Source organism: Talpa occidentalis, unplaced genomic scaffold (genome assembly GCF_014898055.3).
Source record: "Talpa occidentalis isolate TD23 unplaced genomic scaffold, MPIMG_talOcc4v2.1 talOcc4.7, whole genome shotgun sequence".
Taxonomy (NCBI): domain Eukaryota; kingdom Metazoa; phylum Chordata; class Mammalia; order Eulipotyphla; family Talpidae; genus Talpa; species Talpa occidentalis.
The window spans coordinates 57,562,054-57,577,891 of record NW_023605083.1 but is presented as its reverse complement, the minus strand read 5'-3'; the positions used below and the strand labels follow the sequence as shown (position 1 = coordinate 57,577,891).

The following is a 15,838-nucleotide window of genomic DNA, read 5'->3' as shown; positions in this document are numbered from 1 at the left end:
ATTCATACATCCTGGTTCCAGCCGCTTCTTCTATCATGGACAAAATCTGTAATGACATTGAATAATATTTAAGAATCCACGACAATGCGCTACATAAAGTTCACACTAAGAATACCATTTAAGGCCTTGACCTTAGCACCCTACCAAAATAATGGCCAAAATGGATAATGGAAGTACATAAAAATGTACATACCAGCATGATCCTAACATTGAAGAAACATTTCTGGCCTCTAATTCTAAAAATCAAAAATTCTGCTACTGAATTTCCAGAAAACATCTCTTTAAAAATTGAAGCCAGTAATTTCTCCCTCCTGATTTCCTTCAAATTCAAATCTAAAAAGGCAAAAATAAGACTAACATCATTCAGATTTCAACAGCCGTGCCTACTGAAAATTCTTCCAAGTGAGACCAATCATATTTTATGTCTACGAGGATGAAAAATGGCATAACATTTGCATCTCAACTGTGGCAATGCTTTCAGAACTTGAACAAGTCACGTAATATTCTCTTTGCCTCAGTTTCTTTATCCATATCACTAATACCTCATAACATTTAAGAACTTAAAAAAATAAATCCTTTGAAAAGCACTCTGAAAAAAGTAAATATTAATCAGTTTTAACATTATAAGGATAATTCTGTCAGTATACCTTTTTCAAAAATGTCTATATTCTATCAATTCCTATTTCAAGGATTATTTCTTTGAAACCACCTTGATTTCTATGTATTGACAGTTTTCAAATTAGAAGTTTTCGTTAAGATGTTGTCTAAAGATAGAATTTATAAGGGGAGAGAGGATCAACATGGTGGTGGAGAAACGCTACCAGTAGTTTCTCCCATAAAACCGGTTAATAGGGAGGAAAAGCGGCAGGTCCCTGGGAGAACCGGGACACGGAAGATAAATGGGCGACTCTGGCAAACTGCGCAAAGAGGAAAGTTACAATAAAAGAGGACGAGAAGAGAGGAAAGCTCAGAACCTTGCTACCCTCCGCCACCCACAAAGCCGGCACTCTCCGACCAATAAGAAGGAGAAAAAAAAAAAAAAAACCAACAAAAAACAAGAGCAAACTAGAGATCAAGTGGGACAGTGAGTGGAAAGGAACTACTGCAGGCACAACAACCAAGACCGGGAACTATGGAGAATCCTGCGGGAACCGCCAAGGAGGTGAGTGAATGGCTCCTGGCGCCACTGGAGGAAGAAAAGGACTCCGCAGAGAGACCTGCAAATAGCCAAAGGCCAGGCAGTAAACTTGCGCGGAAAAGCGCACCCGCGCTGGAAAAGCATACGCGGATCGTGGCTGCCCAGATCCCTGGGACCTAGGTTTGTGGGAGATGCGAGGGAGCCGGCACTGAGGTGAATGACCCTCACTGGGTTATCAAAAACCAGGCGCCTGGGCACTGGAGCAGGGTGCAAAAGGCGCCATTTCTGCCAACACTGAACTGGGCTACCGCGGCGCCCCAGATCTGAGGGCTTCAGAGCTGAAAACCGAGAGTGAAATTCAGGGCGGGGGGGATCCCCACACCACGCGGCACAGGGCATACACAGCACCCCCACACCGTTGAGGCATTCCACGCCACCCCCACTCAGTTCGCCAGGAGACCCACAGGGCAAAAGCACAGTTCTGGAAGGATACTAGGAAAGATCTCTGCTGCCACCTAATGAACAGAACAAAATCACCCACTTCCTAGTAGTCGGAAGCCAGGGTTTCCAAAACCCCCCTCCGGCTCTGAGAGAGGGCAGGCCATACAAACAGGGGTAAGAATGGAAACAAGGCATGGAGCAAGACCCCATTCTGGAACTGAGAGCCAGGCATAAGATCTGGGGCATGGGATTTGCCGTAACAGTGGGCACTGCACAGAGTGACAGCTGGTGTTTTGGATCTGAGACCCTGGGATTGAGAATTAGAGTGCAGAATTCAGGGCACAGCAACAGGTGAACATGGGGCAGACACAGCTTCCAGCGTGAGCAATCCGCCCCTGTGTTGAGGTGCTCTCCTACCCCAGCCCCACCCAGTTTCTCAGAGAACTATGGGGAAAAGCACAGGTTGGCAAGTACAGATCTCTGGTGCCACCTAGTGACCAGAGCAAAATCACCAACTAGCTGATTCCCTGCTGGAGCTGAGTAAATATGGAGGGAGGGAACTGTAACAGACTGAGCCCAGCAACACAGCCACAGCATCAAAACCCTAGTGGAGTTTTGGCCTAAAGTGCTGGTCTCAGTCTGGTAAACAGTTTCTGACACCCTTGAAGAAGCAATCCAAAGAGACGCCCGCCAACACCAGTGGCACAACATCTCAATGCACAGAACTAAATAGAAAGCAAACAGAAGGGAGAAGGAAAAATATAAATAATCGAGCAAGCCCACAGGGGAAGGACACACCACAAAAAGAAAATCAGTCACCAGAACTCAACAACAATGACATGGAAGAACTTCTCTGCCTGTCAGAAAATTTAGATTCATCATGATTAAAAAGTGTAAAGAATACGGAAAGGAAAAAAATTATATGAGACAAAATATCAATGAATTGAAGAACGAAAATGAGACCTTAAGAAAGGAAATAAAAAGAGGAGACTAAAAGATTACTGGAGGAGACAGAGAGCTCTCGGAAAAGCATTGAAAACAGAATTGAGGAAATGGAAGAACGGATCAGTACTCTTGAAGATACAGAAATAAAAGAACCAGAAATAAAAGAAAGAGAGAGAGAAGTACAAAGGAAGAAGAATGAGGACAATATTCAAGAATTATCAGACTCCACGAAGAGAGGAAATGTAAGAGTTACAGGCATTCTAGAAGGTGAGGAGACAAAGGATCTGAGAAATTATTCAAGGAGATAATAGAAGAAAACTTCCCAAACATGAAAAAGGAGATGAATATAGACATGCCAGAAGTGAGAACACCCAATTACCACAGTGAAAAGAAAACTACAGCAAGACACATAACAGTAAAGCCTGCAAGAGTCCAAGACAAAAAAAAAAAAAAATAATGAAACTAGCAAGGGGGAAGAAACAGATAACTTTTAAGGGAAAATCAATCAGGTTAACCTCAGACTTCTCTGAACAAACACTACGGGCAAAAAGAGAATGGAGTAACATTCAGCAGACTTCATTCAACACAGCAAATGCCAACCAAGAATACTTTACTCTATAAAGCTCTCCTTCCTCTATGAAGAAAAAATATGGACCTTTTCAAACAGACTCCAGAAATTCATTACAACCCCAACTAACCCCCACTCCAAAAAATTCTACAAGAAGTCCTAAAGCCAAAACCAACAGTGGAATGATTAAGAACAGAATAAAGTGAGGAATGAAATCACAAAAAAGACAAACAAAATGGCAAATACAGATACCAACATATCAATATTAACTCTAAATGTAAATGGATTAAACTCATCAATAAAGAGACACAAATTAAAAAAACAAAATCCAACGTTCCGCTTTCTCTAGGAAACACATTTAACCACAAAAAATAAACACAGACTTAAAGTAAAAGGTTGGAAAACAATTCTACATGCAAATGGACCAAAAAAAGAAGACAGGAACAGCTACACTTCAAGTTAAAAAAGGTAAAAAGAGACATTGATGGACACTACATTATGATCAAGGGGACAATACATCAGGAAGCTATAATACTCATGAACATATACTCACCAAATGAAGGAGTACCAAAATATATTAGACAATTATTATCAGCTCTGAAAACAGACATTAAAGAAAATACATATATAGTGGGAGATTTCAACACCCCATTCTCACCAATGGACAGATCAACGAGACAAAAAATAGACACTAGAGCCCTAAATAAAGACATAGAATTCATGGACTTAACAGACAGCTATAGGACACTGCACCCAAAAAAATCTGAGTACACATTTTTCTCAAACATGCACAGATCATTCTCCACAATCGATCACATTCTGGGCCACAAGACAAACATCAACAGATACATGAAGATCAAAATCATTCCAAATCATTCTCTGATCATAAAGGCATCAAACTAGAAGTAAATCATGAAAAGAAAACAAGGAAGTCTCCCACTTCATGGAGATTGAAATCCACACTACTGGAAGACCACTGGACTAATGAGGAGATCAAAGAAGAAATTGAAAAATACTTTGAGTTGAATGACGAGGACACCACTTTCCAGAATGTATGGGATGCAGCAAAAGCAGTAATAAGAGGAAAATAGGTAACAATACAGGCTCACATCAAAAAACAAGAAAGAGGGCCTCCCTGGTGGCACAGGTGGTTGAGCGCCGCACTGTGAAGCTGTCCACAGCCTCTGCAGTGCGGGTTCAATCCTGGCCGGCCGGCGAGGGTCCCACATGGCGCGGCAGACCTCTCCTGTCTCGCCCGCTGCTCCCCTCAGCTGTGTATTTCATCAGTCTGCCTGTTCTGTTCCCCACTCTGTCTCTGGTGACTCCTCTCACCCTCCCGCACATCTGCCCTATACCCCGGGGTTCTTGTATAAAAATAAATAAATCTTAAATAAAAAAAAAAAACAAGAAAGAACTCAAAGAAACAACCCAATCTCATATCTCAAAGAGCTTAAAAAAAAAAAAAAAAAAAACAGCAAAAAACACCATAAAGCCAGCAGAAGATAGGAAATAAAAATCAAAGCAGAAATAAACGAATAGAAATTAAAAAAATAATCCAAAACAGCAATGAAATCAAAAGCTGGTTCTTTGAAAAAATAAAATAGACATACCTCTAGCCAGGCTTACAGAGAAAAAAATGACAGAAAACACATATAGATAGGATTATAAATGAAAGAGGAGAAATCACAACAAACTCAGCAGAAATAATCAGATTACTATGAACACTTATATGCAAACAAATTTGATAATCTAGAAGAGATGAACAAATTCCTATAATAATATAATCATCCAAAGCTGGATAAAGAAGAAATTGAACACCTAAACAGACGAATTACAAGCAGTGAAACCGAGGCAGTAATCAAAGCACTCCCTAAAAACAAAACCCCAGGCCCAGACAGCTTCACAAATGAATTCTACCAAACGTTCAGCAGGGAATTAGTGCCTATCCTACACAAACTCTCTCTGAAAATTGAGAAAGAAGGAGTACTACCAAATATGTTCTACGGAAGCCAGCATTACACTAATACCAAAACCAAAGACAGAAAGAAAAAAGAAAATTACAGGCCAATCTCCCTAATGAACACTGACGCAAAAATCCTCAACAAAATCCTTGCCAACAGAATCCAACAATGCATCAAAGGGATAAAACACCATGATCAAGTGGGATTCATCCAGGGGCACAAGGATGGTTTAACATACGAAAATCGAGAAGTGTAATCCAACACATCAACAAAAAAGAAAAATAAAACCCATATGATCATATCAATAGATGCTGAAAAAGCATTCAACAAAGTCCAACATCCATTTATGAAGGCCCCTGAAATTCTCAGAATAGAAGAAACATACCTTAACATGATAAAAGCCATATACAACAAACCCACTGCCAATATTATTTTCAATGGTGAAAAACTGAAGGCCTTTCCTTTAAGATCAGGAAGAAGACAAGGATGTCCTCTCTCACCAGTGATCTTCAATATAATACTGGAGGTCCTAGCTAGAGCAATAAAACAAGAAAAAGACATACAAGGAATCCAAACAGGGAAAGAAGAAGTACAACTATCACTATTTGCAGATAATATGATAATATACATAGAGAACCCTAAAAACTCCACAGAAAAACTCCTGAAAATAATCAACCAGTTTAGTAAAGTAGCAGGATACAAAATCAACACACAAAAATCAGTATCCTTCCTATACACATAAAGCTGAAGAAGAAATCAAGAAACCATCCCTTTTATAATTCAAACAAAAAAATCAAATACTTGGGAATAAAGCTAACAAAAGAGGTGAAAGACCTATACAAAGAAAATGATAAAACACTGTTAAAAGAAATAAAAGACAAAGAAATGGAAAGACATCCCCTGCTCATGGATTGGAAGAATTAACATTATTAAAATGGCCATTCTACCAAAAGCAATTTACAGATTCAATGCTATTCCAATAAAAAATCACAATGACATTCTTCAAAGAAATAGAACAAATATTGATGAAATTCATATGGAACCACAAAAAAATGTGAATAGCCAAACAAAGCCCTACTGATGAAAAAACAAAGGGGAAAGGAGGTATCACACTTCCAAACTTCAAGCCTTAATAATTAAAATTACAAAGCCTTAATAATTAAAACAGTTTGGTACTGGGACAAAAACAGACACAAAGACCCATGGAACCGAATAGAGCGCCCAGATATAAAGCCACACTTATATGGACAACTAATCTTTGACAAAGGAGCAAAGAATATGCAATGGAACATCGACAGTTTGTTCAATAAATGGTGTTGGGAAAACTGAATTACCACGTGCAAAAAAATGAAACTAGACTACTATCTCTCATCATGCACAAAAATCAACTCAGAATGGATAAAAGAACTGGACATAAGACCTAAAACCATAAAATACATAGAAGAAAATATAGGTAAAACACTGCAAGACATACATCCCAGTAACATCTTTAAAGACTCATCACCCAAAGCAAAGAAAGTCAAGGAAAAGATAAACGCCTGGGATTACATCAAACTGAAAAGCTTCTGCACAGCAAAAGAGACATTAACCAAAACAGAGAGACACCCCACTGACTGGGAAAAAAATTTTGCAATCCATGCAACTGATCACAAAGATATACAAAGAACTCACATGGCTCAACAAAAACAAAGTACACAATCCAGTCAAGAAATGGGCAGAAGAACTTAAAAGACACTTTTCCAAAGAGTAAATGCAAATGGCCAACAGGCATGTGAGAAAATGTTCAACATCCAGGAACATTAGGGAAATGCAAATCAAAACCACATTGAGATACCATCTTACACTAGTAAGAATGGCACGTATCAAAAACAACAAATGTTGGCGAGGATGTGGTGAAAAGGAACTCTCCTACATTGCTGGTGGAAGTGCAAACTTGTCCAACCACTATGGAAAGCTGTCTGGAGGTTCCTCAGTCTACTAAAAATGGAGCTACCATGTGACTAGGCAGTTCCACTCCAAGGGATCTACCCAAAAGACACAAAAACATTAATCCAAAAGAACACCTTTACCCCTATGCTTATTGCAGCATTATTTACAAACAGGCAACACTTGGAAACAACCCAAATGCCCAAACATAGATGATTGGATCAGAAAGATGTGGTATATATACACAATGGAATATTATTCAGCCATCAAAAAAGATAAACTCATGCCATTCACAGCAAGGTGGATGGAGCTAGAAGAAATTATGCTCAGTGAAATAAGCCAGGAAGAAAAAGAAAGATATCGGATAGTTTCACATAGTTTCAGCACTATGTCTTAACCAAGTTAAGACATCAGTGTAAAAAAAATACTAACAGTACAAAATACAACAAAGCAAAAACAGACAATTATAAATCAGAGACATACTGCAGAGGAGGCAGAGGGACAGGAATCAGAGGTAGGAACACAGGGGACTGAGGTTATGGTACACGGGTGCACTGGTGAAGGAAATTCTATGGGGACTACACCTGAGGGGGTGGGAAGCAAATATTGTTTAAAAATGAACAATGTCTTAAAAAATTAAAAAAATTATTAAAAAAGATTAATTTATAACCTATGTTCAAACCAGAGTGAATATGTGAATTATCAGTCTATTTAGGTCTTCTCTATTGAGAAGAAAAACTAGTCTTTGTTCTTGTACAAAACATTCATTCCTTCATACCACATTCCCTTTATACAACCTCTTTGCAAGAAGAAAATAAGCACCAAAACCCTAAGTAGTGCACTGTATGTAATTTAGTTTCATTCAAATCATTTTCTGCAGCTTAACTGATGTGGAACACTGGTTGACAAAGATTACTTTATAAACTCCAAATTTCTAATATTGGGCACATAAAACTCCTGGGAGAAAATCTAAGTGTGGTGAGCTCCTTGACATCTGTCATTGTGATGATTTTTAAATCTCACACCAAAAACAACATCAATTTAAAATGTTCTGAACAGCAAAGGAAACAGAACAACAACAAAAAATGCATACACAAAAGAAAAAGGCAACCTATAAAATGAAGAAACTATTTGTAAATCATATCTGGCAAGGGGTTAATATCCAAAATACAGAAATGACCCTCCCTGGTGGAGCAAGGGGTTAAGACACAGTATTATGAAGCTATCTGCAGCACTAGTTTAATACCCTGCCTGGGAGCTGACCCACGTGGCTCAGAAGACCTCTCCCGTCTCACCCACTGCTCCCCTCAGCAGTGAATTCCAGTCAATCTGTCTGTTCTGCCCCTCACTCTGTCTCTGGTGAATCCTCTCACTCCCGCACCTCTGCCCTGTACCCCAGTTCTTATATGCAAAAATAAATAAATCTTTCAAAAAAAGAATTAAAAAAAATCCTTTGAAAAGCACTCTCAAAATGGTAAATATTAACATTATATGGAAAATCCTGCTAGCATTCCTTTTTCAGAAGTATCTATATTCTATCAATCTCTATCTCAAGGATTATTTCTCTGAAAACCCCTTGATTTCTATGTATTGATAGTTTTCAAATTAGAAGTTTTCCCTTAAGATGTCTAAAAATTAATTTATGACCTTTGTTCACACCAGAGTGAATATGTGAATTATTAGTCTTTTTAATCTCTTCTCTATTGAAAAGAATAGCTAGTCTTTGTTGTATAAAACATTCATTCCTTCATATCCCATTTCCTTCATGTAACATCTTTGCAAGAGGAAAACAAACACTAAAACCCCAAGAAGCGCATTGTATGTAATTTAGTTTCATTCAAATCTTTTTCTATAGTTTAACTCTGATATGGAACACTGCTCGACAAAGGGCACTTTATAAAATCCAAATTTCTAATACTGGGCACACAAAACTCCTAGGAGAAAACCTAAATGTGTCAAGTTCCTTGACATCAGTCACTGTGACAATTTTTAAATCTCACGCACCAAAAACTACATCAAATTAAAACACTCTGAACAGCAAAGGAAACAAAACATAACGGGAAAAAAATCCATAGACAAAAGAAAAAGGCAACCTATGAAATGAAGAAACTATTTGCAAATCATATATCTGGCAAGGGGTTAATATCCAAAATAGAAAGACTTAAATTTTTTTTTTAAGACTTCATACAACTCAACAGGGGAAAAAAACAAAGCAAAAATCCAATACAAAAAAGGAAAGAGGATCTAAATAGATTTCTCCAAAGACATATAGATGGCAAACAGGTAGATGAAAAGGTGTAACACATCTCTAATCACCAGGCAAGTGTTAAGTTAAAAATACAATGGATTATCACTTTACAAGTTTGGATGGCTGTTCTTAAAAAACAAACAAAAAAGGCAGGAAAAAACAAGTGTAAAGAAAATAGCCCTTTGCATACTGCTTAAAAGAATGTTTCAGGTACAGCCACTATGTTTCACAGTATGGAGGTGCCTCAAAAATTTAAAACTAGTAATTGCACTGTCAAAAAGGCAAAAACATTAAGTTGAAAGGACAGGTGCAACCCAATGCTCCATGCAGCATTATTTACAATAGCCAAAACATGCAAGCAACCTCTATTTCCATGGATGGATAAAGAAAATATGATACATATTCACCATGAACTAGGATAAAGAAAATATGATACATATTCACCATGAACTACTACTAAGCCATAAATTAAAAGGAAATCTTTCCACTGTGATAGCACTGACGGACTCTGGGGATCTTATACTAACTGAAATAAGTCAGACAGAAAAACAAATTTCTATGGTCTCACTTATATGTGAATATGAAAGCAAACAAAAACTGAACTCACAGATACAGAGAACAAATTGGTGGGGTTGCCAGAAGTAAGGATGACAGAAAGTGGATGAAATGGGCACAAGTGTCAAAAAGTACAAACTTTCTACTAAAAAACAAAAAGTCCTAAAGATATAATATATCGCATGGTGACTATAGTTAAAATTAAAATAGTGTAATATATATTATATATAATAGATACTAAAAGTTGCGAAGAGTGTAATAATGGATGTTAGACTTACTATGGTGACCAATTTGCAATATTTACAAATTTCAAGTCATTATGTTGTATACCTAAAACTAATATAATGTTATATGTTAATTACATCTCAATTTTTAACAATCTGCTTAACAATGTCCCAAACCTTTAAACATTCGCATTTAAACTTCACAACAAACCTAGCATAAGGACACTGACTTCAATTTATGGATGAGGATACTAAAGCTCAGAAGGGTGATGATGTACATCACACACACACATAAAATTAGGCATCGCTGAATTAAAAAACCCCAACAAAACTAAACTACTTTCTTGACTAATCATGCCTAAACAATGCTTCCAAGAATTTTAATGAAAGAAATTATGTAAAATAACTGATTACCTACAAGATTAAAATAAGAATAGCATTCTTACCTCTGGAGGTTTCATATTCAATACTTTTGTAATTCGGCCCTGAAAATAAAATGTCAAACTTACTATCATGATAATAAATTACAGAAGTAAAACAAAGTCATATATGTTTATCTTCCCTGAATCTGTTGTTTACTAATATAAAACAATCTTTTGGGCATACTTTAGTCTACCTATATGAGATTTTTCTCTGCTTAGATTTGAGACCAAAGGTACTTCATAATTCTAGAATTCCAAAACTTTGCTGTTCATTTTCTTATTTACCAGTAATAGAAATTATATGTTATTAAATGATACAAAGTTAACTCTTACCATATTTCTGAAAACAGGTATCTTAAGATAGAAGCATCTAATTCCAAAAGTTAAGTGTAGACATAAATCTTAATATTACTATTTAACATTTCTTGATTTCTTTAAATGACAGTCCTTCAAAGTAATTTCTAAACATAGTATTTCTGGGTCTCACATAGAATGGTAAAATGTTTCATTTCAATATGCCAGAAAGTCATAAAACGCATTCAATACCAATGAAACAAATAAACAATCCCCCATTCAAAGAACCTGCTACCCAACACTCAGAAAATCATATTTCTAAGGATTCCGATTTCATTTGAAGTAAATTTTCGGCTTTCAAACTGTAATATAGTGAAAATATTTTTACTTTGGTCTCATTAGAAACCTACAGATGATTTTGCTTTGATTCTCTCAAAAGACAGCTGAATGAGGCAAGTGAGATAATGTAAGTACAAAATGACATTAGCCTTTATTTTTCATTTGCACAAACTTCTAAAGAAGAAAACCATTTAAAGTTTATTAAACTTTAAATGGTTTCAAATCTTTATTAAACTTTAAATGGCTTCAAATCTTTATTAAAGATTGAAAGTTTAATAAAGATTTGAAATACTTTAAATAAAAAGATTTAAAGTATAGCTGTAATCCAATACTTTAAAAAAGGACAGTGTGATAATTTTTAGTCTTTACAATGAGCATGTACTGTTCTTGTAACAAAGTAGTCAAGATTATTTCCATACATTCTTCACCATTCAGATGTATACAACATGTTAGAATTTATCAGTACAAATAACTAACCCACATTTCTTAACAGTGCCCAAACACAAGAGTAAATATATTTAAAGGGGAAACAAGCACTTCTTATTGTAATAACTACAAAACAAAAGGTATCAAAACCATAATAAAAGTGAAATGAAATACCTGCATGATGAGAAAGTGTGGGTTGTTAACATTAAGGCCAACAGAACAGAACAGATCCTGTACTCTGGTATTGTTTGCATTTACTCCATTGATTAAATATTTATTTCTGCCACCAATAACCACCTAGAAGGGGAAGTTTTAAGGTATAAATGAAGACACACATATTGAGCTAAGACAATAAATTACCAAATATATTATTTTTTTGGTTCTGCCCAATTAACGGTAAATAAAACCAACCCCAAGTCAATAGTGGAGGAAGTTACATGGCCCAAAATACATGAAATTGATTCAGGACAACTGGCTTCTAATCCAGGGACCTTTCCTAACTATTTAGGCAATCACCTTCAAACTTCCCAACCTCACCTGCATTGGACTAGGTCTCTAGGTCACTTCTAGCTTCACGTTTCCAAGTATATATAAAATTATCTACCCCCGATTATCCTCTTTCTACATTTAGAGGCTAACTAACCCCTCTATCTCTTTAATTTCCAAATGAACAGAAGTCACACACTAAAAACTAAAAGCAAGCAATGTGGTATTAAACATTGACAAGATTCTAAAATTTTTAATAAGACACGTGAGTACTTGAAAGATTAGGGAGGGAGGGACAGGGAGAGGAAGGACTAGAGTCAAAATAAGGGGGAGGGTGCAACTGTATGGGAAATATAACCATAATGAAAATGCACACATTGTGCAAAGATGAAAAATGATGTAAGAATTATATAAAATAAAATATTAAAAAATAAATTTTAAAATATGAAATTAGATTTACTTCAATGTGTGAAACTTAAGGATGGCATTTTGGCTCAATTTACAGGAATAACTGTGTGCATATGTGTTTTGGTATTTTAAATAATACTGGTTTACAATACTGTATGTGATTCAGAGGCATAAGATTACACCTACTCACTCACATGTATATCACTACACTATAATAAGCTTATAATTAGACCGGAAAAAAACAAATTGGGTTACCTCAGAAGATAACAAGATTCCAAGAGCTAGAGTTGATCTAGCACAGATGGAAAATTTAAGTTTGGTTCAAGATTTAAGAATAGTTAAGTGCTTATCCTAGAAGCATTAGTTTTCACATCCCTTTCAATTCTCTTGGCTAATAGTGAAATATTCTTGATCAAAATTTTAACAGAAGAAGGATATTTTTAAGGAATTTTGTTTTACTCAGCAGAGTCATACTGCCAAAAAACACAACAGACACCAATTCTTAAGTATCCAAACATTTAATAACCACTCACCTGCCTTGTTACTGTAATTTCATCATGAACTTCAAATCCTAAAGGACTTTGCTTTTTGTCAGAATTATCAAAAGTGATTGACACTGAGGCTTTGGTAATACCAGCTTGCCCATTTTTGTAAACTAAATCTTGTAAATTAGAGGCACGAACCTAAAATAAAGGAACAGTTTATCAATTACAAAACCCCATACTGCACTAAACATCAGTAAAGATTCTTGCTGTTGGAAAACCACCTATGTGGTACTCATTAAGCAGCTAAAGAAAGGCTGTCACAGTCTCTGGCAAAGCAAGTAAGGAGAAGAGGTAACTATCTGCAATTGGCACCTTTCTCCATTGGATTTCTGAACCCTGAATTGTTTTCCATTTGTTTCTTAACAAACGTTCATTTGAATAACCGCAATGCCTATTCATTCAATTTCAGTAGACTTTAAAAAGACAATATAATGCTGGATTCTGGAATGAGACTGACTTTTAAAGGGAGAATGTGTTAGGTTGAGTGATGCTTCAAACATCTTAAGAGAATGAACCTTCGATAAGTTTCTACTTTCTCACCCCCAAAATGGAGTAATGCTCACCTTTAAAGGACTGCAGTGATGCATGAGATCATAAAGTGAAAAGGGTAAATGAATAGAAAATACTGACAATAATCTCCAAGTTCAAAGAGGATTCCCGTCAAGCTTAAACTGAAGTTTTTCAGAAAGCTTATACTTTACCTGTGACAGATTAGAGATACCCAGCAAAAAGCAGATGGAGTCCAATATGTTGGATTTTCCACTACCATTTAAACCAGTGATGGCATTGAAGAGGGGGTCAAAACCATTGACTTCAGTCCTCTGAGCGTAGGACTTGAATCCTTCAAGAATGATTGACTTAATATGCATTTTTCCTACTGGGCCGGATAAGTCAGTTTCTACTAAGAATCAAACAGGTCACAGGAGTTCTGTACAAAACAGAAACAACACATAAGCGGAATGTAAACCTGGAATGCAAAAGACTAAAACATAAGAATGACGGTTTAATAGAAATAAAATACCCACCTGCCGAGCTATTTATTCGGATATAAAGATACCTTTCTCCATTTTAAAAACAGACAAGTTAGTACTGTAACAGGGAAACTCCCCCTTTCCTGGGGACCACCAGTTAATTAAACCATTAATTCAACCTGGCAGTGAACTACTTAGGCCTCCAGGCTTCTCTTTCCCTGTTACCATATCCCACCTAATACAGACTACTGATTTTTTTTTTTTACATTTCATTCCCTCTTTCCATCACATGCTTCTCCCAAATACAGGCAGGCTTACTCTACTGCACTTAGGTCTGCTCAAACGTCATCTTGCTGTGATGCTTCCTGACCGCCCTATATAAAAAGACACCTCTACCCACCCCCTCACTGATTTCTATTTCCTTCCTTGCATTAACACACACTAAGATAGGTCTCCCCAATTTATAGTGTAAGTTCCTCTAGGTTCTTCGCCAACCTCCACACCTTTATGCAGGGTAAGAGGGGTCAGCGAATATTTATTAAATAAATTCCAGATATCCTTCAGTTTCCTGCTTTTACTCACAGCTATTTCCTCGCCTAACCACACCTTTCAGCCAACACTTCTTCGCCCGACTCCAAGGCTGCAGAAAAACTACTTGTCCTGCCTGGAACCCTTGAGGCTAATTCCAGCCTAGGTCACTCCGTGCTTTTCTCCCCCCGCCCCCACCCCCGACTCCCGCCACAAGTGCCAGGCTAGGCCCAACAGGCCGCGCGCACGCACCTGCCTCCCCGCCGCGCCAAGCTGCCCGGGCCTGAGGCTCACAAGAAAGGCCCTGGTCACCGGGGCGGAGAGCCCACAACGCTGCCCAACCCCGGGCGCTAGGAAGCAAATTCCACCATAGCCGCAGCAGCACTCGCCCGCGTCCAGAACCAGCGCCGGAACTATTTATTTCTTTGAATTTCGGCGCGAGCAAAGGACCCCACGTCCCTTGCCTGTTTCTTCGGCGGGTGCCTACGAGATGCCTGGTTTACGGGGGTTCCATTTTTCTTTCGTATCGCACAATCAAAGAGACAGGGAGATAGAAAAGAGAGTCGCGACCAAGAAAGCTCCGAGAGTGCCACAGCACGTGCCTGAGGACGAAACAGGCAGGCGGCGAATGTTGAGATCGGCGTCCGGCACGTCTCGGACAGCCCGCATCGCAACCGCGGGACCCCGCGCGTCGCAGGCCCCGCCCCGCCCGGCCCACGTTTTGGAGACCCCGCCTCCTCCAGGGCGGGGCGCCTCCCCCCACACCTCCACCCCGCGCTAACTGCTGTGTGTCGGGCGGCGGACCGGACCGAGGCGGGGGCTTCTTTGGAAAGTGTTCTTCTGGGTCAGAAGCCTCAGAATCTCTCGGTGTTGGCTCAGCTTCTCCCAGAATGGAAGCTGCGCTTTGTTGGGGCTTGGGAGGCGCCAGGCTTCTGAGATCTGTGGGTCGCGTTCGGGCTCCGCCCCGCGCAGGCTCTGACCTTGGCGGGCTTTTTCATCTCGTTTCCAAGTGCAGAGGGACGACGGTGCAGCGTTGAGCACTTCTGGGCAAAAGGAAATTGTAGGGGGCGGGTAGCGGTGCTGGACAATAGGTGTTCGCCGCACTTCTAAAGAGCCGTAGGCGCAATGGCAGGACATCTGGGGAAAGTTTGGAACCGTTAGTATGTTACAATTTGCACCAGCTTGGGTTTGAAATGCATTTAAAAACCCTCCACACCGAAAAAGGAACTCTTCTGCACTGTTGGTGGGAGTGCAAACTGGTCCAACCACTATGGAGAGCTGTGTGGAGATTTCTGGACCTACTAAACATAGAGCTTCCATATGATCCAGCAATTCCACTCCTAGGTATTTACCCAAAGGACACAGAAACGTCAATTCCAAAGAGCACCTGCACCCCTATGTTTATAGCAGCAC

At 38.4% G+C, this 15,838-nt stretch overlaps 1 protein-coding gene across 1 annotated transcript in view; it reads right to left on the bottom strand.

The window, feature by feature from the left end:
* Nucleotides 1-15,006, bottom strand: part of SMC2 (structural maintenance of chromosomes 2) — a 65,038-nt gene extending 50,032 nt beyond the window's left edge. Inside the window, 5 exon segments of the mRNA XM_037495235.2 lie at nucleotides 10,453-10,491; nucleotides 11,662-11,784; nucleotides 12,915-13,064; nucleotides 13,628-13,854; nucleotides 14,678-15,006. Coding sequence (XP_037351132.2) covers nucleotides 10,453-10,491; nucleotides 11,662-11,784; nucleotides 12,915-13,064; nucleotides 13,628-13,795 — 480 coding nt within the window. The 5' untranslated portion in view covers nucleotides 13,796-13,854; nucleotides 14,678-15,006.
* Nucleotides 15,007-15,838: the final 832 nt, after the last annotated feature.